The following is a 13,050-nucleotide window of genomic DNA, read 5'->3' on the forward strand; positions in this document are numbered from 1 at the left end:
AAACATAAACAACTTTAAAAAATATATTTATTTAAAAAAACGTTTTCAAATTCCACACAAACTGTATTACTTTCGTTTTATGTGAGTGTCTATACGTGTTTGAATTGTTGTTGACACAGGTCCCTATAACAGTGACATTTAGGTAGTTTTCCATCAGACGCTGGTTTAGGTTTGAGTTTGAGTTTGAGGACCAGTGTTAGTTATAGAAAAGTCAACCTTGAAATGAAAGTCAAAAGGTTCCCTGCTGAGTCATTTAGTCACTTACAGCTGCTTTGTATTCAAATTATAACATTATATTATAAAGTAGTTTTTATTCAAATGCTTGTTTTAATAATTTAAATAGGAGTGTTGCATCACACTCTTTTAGTGGGATTTTCCCTATTTTTCAGGACAGGGCATCAGAGACTATGTAATGATACTGAGGCACTTCCATCTTGAATTTCCCTGTCTGATGTCTGGTGTCAGTCAAGAAAACGAAAGTGTCTAAATTCTGCAACAGGGCAGACGTGGTCTTCACAGTCCCGACTAAAACATTTCTGAATATTACACTAATTTATGACACGTGTGTAAGACAGTGAGCAGATGACTGAGAGGTGAGTGATGACTAGGCAGTAAAGGGGAAAATGACTAAAATAAGAAGATAAATCTTTCTGGACACTACAAGCGATGATGATGTAACTTATTTAATAAATTATAAAAGGCAAAATGATCATAAATATTTAAATTCGTCGATATTCGTTTTGATGCTACTTGCTGGTATGGAGTTAAAGTATCCCATTGTATCCAGAAATGCAAACAGTAAAACCAGCTGTTCAAAGGTCTGTCTAGAAGCGCATGATGGACAAACAGCACAAACACCAGAGATGACTTCTTGTCTGGTTTATTTTAAAGATGAAGTCCTTAAAAATGATTATAGTGACAATAGGAAGAAATTTATTTATGGAAAGCACATGCATAAAAAAGGTACAAAACATTTGAGATTACCTCCAAACTCTGTAAATAAGGTAATAATTATATGTATCACAGCGGCTGAATGCATGCTAAGATAAATAAAATCTAGGTAGTGTGTGCATTGTGTCTGAGCCCAGCGTACGTTTGATTACAAAAAAGGCGACTTGGGTCTTTATTTAGGGACATGTGAAGAAAACTACGGTATATGTAACCATTAAAAAAAAACGAAACAAAAAACACGGTTGAGAGAAATGCTTCCACCGACTTCCGTCTTTGATCAACTTTTAACACACTGCAGAGACAACCCAGCAAATAAAAAACACATTATATGTACAGTTATTATGTAGTTTAAAAGAGGATAAAGAGCTTCCCATACAGACCTACTTGCCAACAACTATTTGTAATTACCATTTTTCTGAAGAAGCACAACAGAATCCTTGACGTATGCAGTGACTTACCAAAAATTGTTTTGATCTCCTCATTCTCACTCGTGTACCTGTGCCAAAGACAGGAACTCTGGAGAATGGCAGCAGAATACTACTTTAAATGGCACTGATCCCTCAGCTCTACAACACTTCAGCTTTAATAGATTTGAATTGTGATTCATAAGCTCATGCTAGTCGTGACACCTCAATCATTAAACCATCTGACCATCTGGAAACTTGCCTTTCACTCAGTGTGCATCGTTTTTGATTCTATACATTATCACAACACAATGATAATGTAAGGCTGAAAACATACTTATAGAAGTAATGTCAAAAAAGTTTCAAGAAACTGCTGATTGATTTTAAATGAATGTGAAAATCTAAATACATATGCGCTATATGCACTTGGATTATTCTGCATGGAAAATAACCTCTAATGAATCATTAGTAAAACAACATGTAATAAGCCAATACTGGACTAAGGTACATGTTAAATTTGATTGGGTGCTGGCTGATTTAAATATTTTCCACATATTTCAGGCCCCGGGACAGCAAACAAGGAGCAACGCAATAATGTTACGACTGTACACTATAATGCAATCCAATAAAACACATTTCCAATAAATATGACCGTTATAAAGCTTATATCAGTGCTGCAGTGGATAAAATGATTGGAACACAATAAAATGCAATCCAATACAACAACAAAAGCTAAAACGTAGAAACAAAACTGGATTTAGGCTTCAAAACACATGGTTTTTATTTCAAGGCTGTGTAAAGGTTACTGTCTGGGGTAAAGACACATTTTCATAAATTAAACTGTATATGTAACACAATTAAAGTCTAACCTCAACCAGAGAGAACAGCGGTGCTACTTCACACATTTAACTTTGTGCCACCATCTGCTATAAATCACAAGACCCAATGTCTCAGGACTAGTTTCCTGGGGGAAACCCTGTATTGTGTTGGCTTGCATTATACTGACCACGTGCTTACGCACCATAGACATTTTCTACATATTCCAGTGATATTTTGTGTCCTACAAATGTTTTTATGCCCCTCTTGTCCAAAGTTAGTCGGCCAAATCCTGTAGCCTGTGGCGCTTTACCTGCTCATGACATTCCGTGATTTGTCAAAAGTGACATTTTCAGTGTGAGCAAACCAAAAACTTCATTTTGAAAAAGCCTTTAAATGTCTAAAATCCTGGTTTTGAGCAGGCCCACAACTTTCACACACACACATTTAATACGCAACTGAGGCTTCTTAGTGTTTTGTCTTTTCTTGCTCACCACAAGGGTGCGTCCTCACCCAGAGCAGCATGAGCTTTGATGGAGGGGGGGTAAGATAAGATAAGATAGATAAAAAATGCTGGTAAAATAATTTGTCTCATCTGTTGCTTTCAAGTCAGACGCTTCCTAGAACATGTTTTTACAGCTGTAAGCATGTGCACCTATAGTTCAGGTAACAGGCGGCCTACAGGTAGCACATATGAAGAGGATAATGGTTTGTTACTGTTAAATAGCTTTTTTGCTACTTTAATGTTATTTTAACACTGATCGTAAGACATGAGCTGCTCAACTGTATGCATTTATGTAACTTTACTAAGTGTAGGCAATCAAGGAAAACAAAATAAAAAAAAAATCCTAATTTCATAAAAAGCTGGGACACAATTTACGAGAATAGTGTAAAACAATGTATTGTTGTAAAACCAGGCCCAAGGAGAGAAGAGTATTAGCAGCTTACCACCTTCTGTGAGAGGTTATTTCATTCCTCTAGGAGCGGGCAGTGTTAGGTCTCCGTCACACGACAGCAGTGTAGTCTCTCAATATGTTGTTCTGTACCACATTTGCTCCACCGTCCTCAGTCACGGTCGGCTGATCTGAGGACAAACCATGTTTTGGTGGCGGCTGAGCGAGTCTATAGCCAGGTGAGAAGGCTGTCTTTGTCCATGTCCATGTCCATCAGAAGGTCTGAGCCCAGACCCTCGGGGATGCAGGGCATCACCTCCTCCCCTTCAGACAGGGGCAGCACGGGCATCGACTCCTGCAGGACCATGGAGGGAGGCTCGCTGGAGTCACCTTAACGAGTTTGATAGGGAGACACAAGTCCTGTGATGCAATGAACAGCAAAGTGTGTGTGTGTGTGTGTGTGTGTGTGTGTGTGAGTGTGTGTGTGTGTGTGCGGGGGCAGCACCTGTGTCCATGTGATCCATGGGGCTCAGCATGTGGTCCGACGTGCGGGGCAAACTGCTGACGCTCAGACCGCTGTCAGTGCTCTCATTGCGAGAGTGGGCGCTGCATAGGAAAATACAGAGGCTTTTAATGTCCCATCATCATTATCCAGACACGACGCAGCAGCATGTATTGGAATCCGCCGGTATGTCGCGTTAGTGACACTTACATGAGGGAACGCGCTTTTCTGTCACAACCGCGAGAGAATCGACACCGCTACGAGAGCGGACATACACGGACGTACCCGTTCAGCGCCGGTTCGTGGTTCGAGCCTCTGATTCTCACATCCAGAGACGAGATCAGCGTCTGCGAGTTTCTGTCGTGGTCCATTCCACCGGGCACCTGGTTCCTTCCCCCCGCCTCCTTCAACACACACACACACACACACACATACACAAATCTACTCGCACAGTGTAATAGAAAACCCTGTTTACACAAAACAATGTAAATACTCTTCTGACTCGACTGTACAACACATGACTCTGATAAGACATCAGATACTGTAGCAGAGCTCCGACCTGTGGTGCGAACTGTGGAGGGAGGCCTTCGCATCTCAGCTTATCCTGCCTCTGCTGCAATACCAAGCTGAGGTTCATCTTCTGGGCTGCAACAGAAAATCCAACAGAAAAAGGTGCTTTTTGACAAATTCCCAACCATGTCCCAGTGGTATAGGTGAAACATTTCAGCCATGGCTGAAGAAACTTGTCAAATCTGTGCGATCTTCCTCATGTCCGTTGCCAGATAGCAACTTGTGATGGTGGACATTGGAACAAAAAAAGGTTTCGCATTGACAAACAAGAATTGTCAACTCAGGAGACACAAATTTGATAGTGTGCTACCTAGACGCGGGTCAACCCATGTGGTGGCCTTATTTATGTGATCGATGTAGTACACCTCTCCATCTGCAGTCACAGCCTGCTCCCAGCCTTCAGGCAGTGGACCTGCTGTGGAACAGCAGTGAAAGCACACAGTGAGAAGGCAAATCGGAGGATGGAGTGCACGGAGAGTAAAAAGTAGAACCCGGCCCACGTCCTTTAATGCCTGTGTAGCTTCTAGTTGGTTTGCTGCCGTATGAAACGTCCTGCAGATTAAAAGTGGGACTCGTTCCCACTACTGTGGAAGCACTATTGTCACTATTTATGTTATAAAGACAGTGCTCGTGGCTGCATACAATCTATTCCTTCAACCTGATTAGAATGAACGGATTTGAATGAGCAGTTATGTGGTCAAAACAGCATTTTAACAGCTCGTAATGTTCTGGTCTGTTTTCTAGTTGCAGCCAGTTGATAACCAACAAAACATATGGGAAACACACATGTACCTAAACCTACGTAGAGCAGGAGGAAGCGGCAAACATCGACAGAAAGAACAGAAAGTGAAATGGTTGACATACAGGTAGTCAAAATGTTAGGCCCAAAAGTATTTAGAGGTTCAGATTTTGCCTTTAAATGTCAACTGTGAGTGAAATAAAAAATAAATGTATGTGTATTTATTTTAAGGCAATTGTTGTTTAGAGATTAAAGCCATTACAGCCAGGATTCTTCCATCTTTAGGAGCTCAAAGGAAAGGAAATGCACCAGATGAAGTAGTGTGACGTTGTGTAATGTGTCTGAGCCCCTGAAATGAAGGTAATGTGCATTTGGTGTTTAAAACCAACCGTTAAATCCTCTATCACTGCCTAAATACTTGTAGGTCAACAACGTTGATTCTACGTTTCAATCACAACTAATTCACCATGGCTGTGTAAGACTGACACCAGAACAGAGGAACTATTGTGGACCAGACGTTTAATGAACATGTTCACAGTTTTCCATTGGTCCTAAACAATAGTCCGGTGCCTGTTTGTACAGCAAAACAGGTTTTGCTTCCTGCTGTCTGTATGGAGCATAAAGAAAAACATTTCCTCACACGCTTGTAATGTACAGTAAGAGACAGTAGGTGATGGGAGACGAACTCCACAGTCCTCGCTCAACACTGTGCTGACTGACGAGAACGTTTCAAGTGACTAAAAAGAAAGAAAAGAAAAACTGCTTCATCAAATTGTCCGTTCTCATCGATTGCAGCATCTTATGAACTTCACTTTGTCTCTGTCTGGGAATATATCTTCATCTCAATAGAATAAATGAATGTATTATTCATTCATGCTTTCATCACCATTTCCCTGGGAATTAAAACTCCACATGTATTAGCATGCTGCTGCTTCCATTTCTCCTGTTGCAGCCTTTTCCATTATGTTACCACGGTGACCTAACTAAAGTTCAGCCTGGACTTAGGTCTATGACGGAGTCAACCCTGGAGACTGTGTGGCGCTATAACAAAGAAGGCCTGTGCTTGGAGGGGAAAACTGGATGGTGAGATGGGAAGAGAGGAACGCAGCGATACCTGTCTCTGGACTGATGCTTTGCTGCGTGGCGTTTGCCGGGTTGCTGAGGGAGTGTGCGTGGACCGGAGGATGCTGAGCTGCGGCCGACTGGAGCTGGGAGAGGCGGGGGTCATGCCAAGTGGTAGTCTTATCCAGATGACTGCAAGCACACGACAAGTCTCAACGTATTTGGAGCTGTTAAACCACGGCAACCTGACGGATAGGAATCGGGAGGCCCGTTTAGCGCGGGACCTGCTTTACCTGTACTACCAGCTGTGCGCGCACGGATACACGCGCACGGACAAACCTCGCTTGCTTGTTGCTGTAACCTACGGGAGCGTTAGCTGTCAGACGACGCCTTCCCATGAATGAGAACGGCCGGTTGCAAAACATTTTCCCTTTTTTCGCATGTGACTGGGTTGATGCTATCTGCAGTAGCGCATCTATGCTTCAACTGATAAAAGCAAAATGAAGCGAATGAATTTTCGAGACATCAGATGTATCAATGTACTTGTATTATTTTCACACTCTGCTGCCACTTTAAATAGGGGGCGTGAGCCAGTGTAGATGTGTACCTGAGGGAATAAAGTGATCTAAATACAAGCTCTCTGACTAATATCCACTTGAACTTATGTTTAACCTCTTACTTGAGAAAGTATCGTTGGCCGGTAGGCGTTTTGGCCATTTCCCAACCGTGTGGGAGTGGCGCATCATCAGGTATGATCGGTGTGGCTGCTACATCTGCTGCCTGAGTGGAGAGGGAGTTGACTGGTAGCGAGGCCGGGGAAGAATGGGCGCGGACGTGATGAGGAGCGAGGGAGCCAATCACGCCTCCATCCGAACTGGCCTGACGAGAAACAAGCAGGGTGAGCAACGAAAGCCGCCCCGGCAGGGCACGGGCCGCGATCACAGGCGAACTCCGGCAGGAGGAAATGGTTCGGAGGCAGCCAGAGTGAGTCAGGACGGAAAGCGAAACCGCTGGCTCACACATCTGGTTGCGTGATCGCTGTTCAGCGAGTTCCACTGAGGTTTTGGTGTCACACAGAGTAAATGATTAAGATTATTGGATTAATGCTTCTATGATCAGATGTGCTGGGATGATGGTTTGATGCTGATTACTCTCTATGAGTATGTTTAGGTTGGGAGCTGGTGTTGGAATTTTAACAAGACACCTAATTATAGGCTCTGAATTTGTATCACTGAAACAATAGTCAGGTGTCCTTGACCTAGACAAGCTTTGCTTCCTGTAACAATTCCTACACAGTCCACAGGATCCACAGTCCTCCAACTCTACAATCATTTACTAAACTATACCTGAAGACATAACATAAATCAGTATCTAAGTACATTTTTGCCCAAGAGAAAAACAAAGGTTCAGACTAATACAGCCTCAGACTAGCTTTAAACACTGTCACTTGTGGCTGCCTGTCACCTCATTTCTAACAGCATTATCACCTTTCAGTCATTTCTGCAGACCATTTAAAACACACTGGGAAACTGAACTCACACTAGATGCTTAGTGAGTCCATTGACCAATCTGTTGCAATATGAAGGGTTAAAAAGTGACAGACTTTTAAAATCCATCCCCAAATTAACGTGTGGAATATTTAATCCCTGATTGAGAAATAATTTTTAGGGGATCCTTAGTGTTACCATCTTATTTTATAATGGTCATATATGGATTTAAATACAATATCAGCTTAATGACACACAACCGGAAGTTCAGGACTGTGATTTCCTATAATTGGGGCCACTTTTTGACAGTGAAGCAGCGTGTGGTGGACGGTGCAGGTATTCAGTAGTTCTGCATGTACTTGTCTGGAGTGGCCCCGCGGTTCCGGCGGCCTGAAGAAGGAGTCCGGCAGCTTCCTCATCCTCATGGGCAGAGAGGCCGGATGCCTGCCCTCCTTGCTGGGGTTCATCGCCGCGTTGAAGAGGGCCTCCAGGTCCGTCTGCGAGTCCCCGCGGACGTGCACGACCTGCTGCCCGGCCGGAGGCGCGCCGCGATGCGCGTCCATGTCGCCAAAGTTCGCCGTCGAGACAAATCTGTTAAAAACAAAACGGAGTCCAATCAAAGGCAGGACGCGCAGGCAGCGCAGGCCTCGGACTTGACGCGCGCGGGTGTCGCGAGCTCGGATCGAATGTGTTTACGCTCCCCCCCCCCCCAACCCCCCGCTCCGGACCTCCACCACCCCATTTAAAACTTTTGCGTCGTTGTCTGTTTGTTTGAACCCGCAACATCTCGGAAGTCCCTCGGCCGCGAAGGGAAAATCTCCCGTCGGGTGGAAAAGTCGAAGGAGTGCGGTGATCGCTGGCAAAACTCAATCTCGGCAGCGCACAACACGTTTCATGCCTCCCACATACCTTCAAGCAGCCAGACCGTTCTCCCCCCTCAGTCCGTGTATTCCTGCAGGCAGAAAATAAGAAGTTGGCGCAAGTCACCGCTGGGAAAACGCAGGGATCCGACGCCGAGTCTCAACGGGACCGACTCCTCGAGCGAAAAGCACAACACACGCACGCAAATGTATGAAAGTCGTGGAAGAAAAGTGATTTCAGCGAGACCTCCAAACTTTTTTTTTCACATCCAGTGTTGAGTCCAGATTCATGTGATAGTGCGGTGGGCGGGGTTGCGGCGTTTAAAGCTGCCGCAGTTGCAGGGTAAATATTCAGGCACGGGCACAAACCGCGAACGCCATAATGAGAAAACGTGTATTTGTGTAATGATTTATTTAAAAGTCAAAGTGCATGAAAAAAAGTCACATTGGGCGCTAAAAGCGAGCGATTACTGCTTATAATAATAAGGCGCCGCGTTGTTTTCCTGCTGTGCTGCAGTTTCCAGTTTGTGCAGTTTTCTCCCGAAGAGCGCAAGAAACAAGAGGCGCAAGTGTGACACAAGCGGCGAGAAACGGCGAACATAGTGGAGGAAGGGGCATTTTCCTCGCTCCTCACACTGGGCCCGAGTCTGCTTTGGTTTTGGGAGGAGGGGGAGTTGGGAAGTTGCACTGAGAAAACATCCGCCCCAGATGAGGACAGCCCCGCCGGAGCCTGTTTGTCCGCGCGGGCGCAGCCGCAATCTCCTGCCCTCCAGTGGAAAACACGCGCACGGTGCGCTTCAGCTGTGCGGGCCCGCAGAACGAACCCAGGAAAACAGTCTGTCCCGTGCGTCCAGTGAATCACAGCGGATACACACAGTTCAAATCTAACACAACATACGCATAACTGTCAGTAGTTAATGTATTGTGTGTGTGTTAAAATTGATCTTAAAACCTTGTTTTGCATCTGGTGCGCAGTACTTTTAAGTTTATATAGTGTTATGGTTATACAATGTGAAATGAGCTTGTACTCGTTTATACTTCACTTCATAGTTCACCGTCAAGTTGCATCACTGTGGGACTAATACAGGCTCATCTTGTCATGTGACATTCAAGTACGTCAACAGGCACTCTTTGAGTTTTGGAAAACGCACCTGGTGCAATACACAGCAGCGGGCAGTAGGCGGCGCTGTCTGACCTATAACCAACCGCACGTGTGGAGGAAGGAATCTGCGACGGAAACTTGGCGACAATCTTTAGATTTTCACACGACGTCGTGCGTTTAATCCTCCGTTCAGCATTTCTCCGCCACACTGTGACGTCACCCGTCACTAGCGCAGAAGTGTGCGGATTCAAATTCCCACGACTCACTTCACTGCTGCATGTCGACATGGAGTTTTGCAGCAGACGTCATGTCAGTGATGCAACGTTAGGAGAGAAAGACAAACACCAGCCCCAGATTTGGTCTAAATGTTGTACATCCATTTATAAAATAAACTACCTGCCACTATTTGAGTGTGGCAGCTGTGGCTGTGTAACCAGTGACCCTTTGGTTCCTCTTTATAGTCACCATCGCTATCTTCATATTTAATTAACGTTCAATTAGCAGATATCAGACACTCTTATCTGAACGTTCTTATGATCTCTCCTGGCATTTTCTAGGCATGTAACGTGGGCCAGATGTGGGGCCCTGAGGCATTCCTCCCACTCCCCACGGCCGTAAACCCACACAGGTTCAGAACAGCACCGCTTCTTGTCTTTGGCACTCACACCAAAGTTCTCCAAGGGAGCGCCGGGCCCGGGCCGGATCCAGCTGGACCCCGGCTGGAATGTGCTGTTGCCGGTCGTCTCTTTACCCTTTCCTCACCGCTTAACTGCCCAATTAACTGGAGTAATTGGCCGGAGCCTCTGGGAGGCTGCTTTTAGATGCATGAGTCAGTACCCGGAGAGGGGGGAGGAGGGGGGAGGGGGGAGGTAACATGAGCAGGGGAAGCGGAGACACCCCACCTTCGACCGCAGCTCCCATGCGCGAGCACAGAGAAAGTTTCCCCGCATTAAAACCAGCTGCCCATTTCCTCCCCCCACATCTGGTTCTCATGCCGGCGTCAGATATGACCTTTAAAACAACAGCGCCCGCACTTTAATCTCAGTTCACCATCAATCTGGAAGCAGCGCGTTCAGCCCCTTCGCCACAGACACATGCAGGTTTGCCCCCCACTTTCTGGGAACGTCGTCATGGAGGATTTACGAGAAGAAGTGGGCGTGACTGGTGAAGGTGGAGAAACGGGGGCGGTTAGAGGAGAGGTGAGGAAAAGGGGGACGCTTGAAAGCAGTGAGTGAAGAGGAGACTCCGGAAGGGACATGTGAGCGAAAGGAGCAGGCTTTGTGGAAAAATAGGCATAAATGAAGGAGTGGCTGCGAGGAAAGGCTGCAGCCCCCTCAGTCCTGGAGGAGACGGAGAGACGAGGCTGACGCGATGTGGACGACAACTGTCCTCCTGCTGCTCCTCACACTCGGGCCTCGCTGCACAGTACGTACCGGACGCATGCTCTGAATGCTGTGTGCTTCTAGTAGACGAGACTGTCTGTGCTCGGACGATGCCGTGACACAGGCTGGAAAAATCTGCAAAAGCCAGCTCAGGTTGTGGCGTCTAGGCCGAACCGTAGGCTTCTCACTGAGAGACTTGTGGTCTGTCTGTGCGTGGGTGGGAGTCAGAGTCATTGGGGCTTCACGGAGTGTATACATTTAATTAAACAGAACTGTACTCAGTTATAAGTGCAGAGCTGAATTATGAATGCACCATATTAAAGTCTTTAAAGTCTTTGGTTTCCTGTTCCTCCAGGTCACAGAAAACATAACAAGTTTTAATCAGTCAGAAAGTGTTGGCGAGGAGTTTTCCGAGGCTCCCGTCAAAGGCCACAAACCGGTCAGAGGGGTCAAAGGTCGGGACACGTGCTCCATCCCATGTGACATCACTGTCAAACTGCTGCGAGATGAGAAACATTCAGTCTGTGGTAAAGTCATTATTTTATCCCCTAATGATTCTGTCAATCAGCAGCATCACATCTGTGTGCGTGCGTGTGTGTGTGTGTGTGTGTGTGTGTGTGTGTGTAGGCCAGCTACAGCAGTCTCTCTTGGCGTTCGGGCGCAGCACCAGGAAGCTGATCAGGGACGTGATGGAGGAGCAGCAGAGGGCCCTGGACGTGCTCAGCAGTCAGGTAGGGCCATGAGGCGACGGCGGCACAGCTTCTTAGTATGTGAGTGGCTGAATGTACAGCGCCGTCACGTTTCCAGGTCACTGAGCTGATGACCAAGGTGCAGACGCTGAGCTCAGAGGTGCAGAGGAGCAACAACGAGATGTACTCTGTGAAACCGGTGCAGTCCCACGGTAACACACACACACACACACACACACACACACACACACACACACACACACACACACACACACACACACACACACACACACCGCTGCTTTAACTCTTTGACTTCACACGTGACATTTTAATGATTAGGACGCGACTGCAGCGACATCAAGGACGGCCTCATGTCAGTCGTGCCCAAGATTCCCAGCGGCATTTACATCGTTCACCCCGAAGACACCGACTCTTCATTTGAGGTCACTCATTCATTGGTTCATTCACCGACAGCCGATCGCTTACTCGCCATTAACCCCTGAAAACCTAACCTGCCGTGCAGGTCTTCTGTGAGATGGACTACATGGACGGGGGGTGGACCGTGATGCAGCGGAGGACGGACGGGTTAACCGACTTCAAGCGCCCGTGGGCCGATTACGCTGACGGCTTTGGAAACCTCGCAGGTTGTAAAAGCGGCGTCAGTGGGAGGCTGAGGTGTTGGGAGCCGCTAATGTACATCAGGTGTTGGGTTACCGGTCTAATTAATCAAGTACAGCTCATTTCTCAATTGTTTATCAGCTTTTTGTTAGAGAGACGGGAAAATCAGAACTGCTCTTAAGTCTGTGAATACAAAGCCACTGTTCCCTGGTTTGTTGATGACGGTGATAAACGCGGCTGTTTGTTCTACAGGAGAACACTGGTTGGGCCTGAAGAAGGTTTTCCACATAGTGAACCAGAAAGATGCTCGCTTCCAGCTTCACATCGCCCTGGTCTCTGAGGACGACGTCACCTCCTACGCGTCCTACGACGACTTCAGCCTGGACGGTGAAACCCAGTTCTTCAGCCTCCGCCTGGGCAGGTACGCCGGCAGCGCGGGCGACGCCTTTCGCGGCTACGACCAGGAGCAGAACCAGGACACGGCTCCGTTCAGCGCGTCGGACGTGGACAACGACGGCTGCGAGCCGTCCTGCTCCATGGGCGACCGCACGGTGGAGAGCTGCAGCGCGCGGCACAACCACACGGGCTGGTGGTTCAACCGCTGCGGCCTGGCCAACCTCAACGGCTGCCCCGAGGACGCGGAGCGGGGCCGGGGGGCGCCGACGCGCATCCTGTGGGACACGTGGCGCCGCGGCGGCGTCCCGCACGCCGTCAAGGCCGTCACGATGAAGATCAGGAGGATCGCAAGCAATAGCTGAGGGGGAGGAAATGCACAGAATGTACGAGTTGCACTGCATCTTTGTACGACTGAGGGCTTTCATAGGATTTGTACTGTGAGGTTGAAACCCCAATAAAAAATTGCATTGAATTAATAGAACACAGTTCGTGACAGCACATTTTGTCCAGTCATGGCTGGAAGCAGTTGGGAACATGATGGATGTCGCTCTGCAAATGATCTGGGGTTTCACTTTGAGC

The 13,050-nt window shown here is 47.0% G+C and overlaps 2 protein-coding genes across 5 annotated transcripts; one reads left to right on the top strand and one right to left on the bottom strand.

Annotated features, from left to right (window-relative positions):
* Window positions 1–864: 864 nt before the first annotated feature.
* Window positions 865–8,891, bottom strand: LOC114869565 (transcriptional coactivator YAP1-like). 4 transcript variants are annotated; one of them, XM_029173891.3, is made up of 9 exons: window positions 8,334–8,891; window positions 7,784–8,015; window positions 6,617–6,816; window positions 5,990–6,129; window positions 4,447–4,551; window positions 4,126–4,211; window positions 3,852–3,967; window positions 3,570–3,670; window positions 865–3,454 (listed from the first exon to the last, which is right to left on the bottom strand). In XM_029173891.3, the coding sequence occupies exons 2-9, from the start codon at window positions 7,985–7,987 to the stop codon at window positions 3,294–3,296; spliced, it is 1,113 nt and encodes a 370-aa protein (XP_029029724.1). In that variant the 5' UTR covers window positions 7,988–8,015; window positions 8,334–8,891; the 3' UTR covers window positions 865–3,293. The 4 variants fall into 4 exon arrangements, with proteins under 4 accessions (XP_029029724.1, XP_029029723.1, XP_029029726.1 ...); XM_029173890.3 differs by having other exon boundaries at window positions 3,852–3,970; window positions 8,334–8,889; XM_029173893.3 differs by lacking the exon at window positions 4,447–4,551 and having other exon boundaries at window positions 8,334–8,887.
* Window positions 8,892–10,382: 1,491 nt separating this feature from the next.
* Window positions 10,383–12,952, top strand: angptl5 (angiopoietin-like 5). The gene is made up of 7 exons (XM_029174643.3): window positions 10,383–10,811; window positions 11,124–11,295; window positions 11,396–11,499; window positions 11,576–11,669; window positions 11,797–11,900; window positions 11,981–12,101; window positions 12,328–12,952. The coding sequence occupies exons 1-7, from the start codon at window positions 10,758–10,760 to the stop codon at window positions 12,831–12,833; spliced, it is 1,155 nt and encodes a 384-aa protein (XP_029030476.1). The 5' UTR covers window positions 10,383–10,757; the 3' UTR covers window positions 12,834–12,952.
* The last annotated feature ends 98 nt before the right edge of the window (window positions 12,953–13,050 follow it).

This window comes from Betta splendens, chromosome 14 (genome assembly GCF_900634795.4).
Source record: "Betta splendens chromosome 14, fBetSpl5.4, whole genome shotgun sequence".
Lineage (NCBI taxonomy): Eukaryota > Metazoa > Chordata > Actinopteri > Anabantiformes > Osphronemidae > Betta > Betta splendens.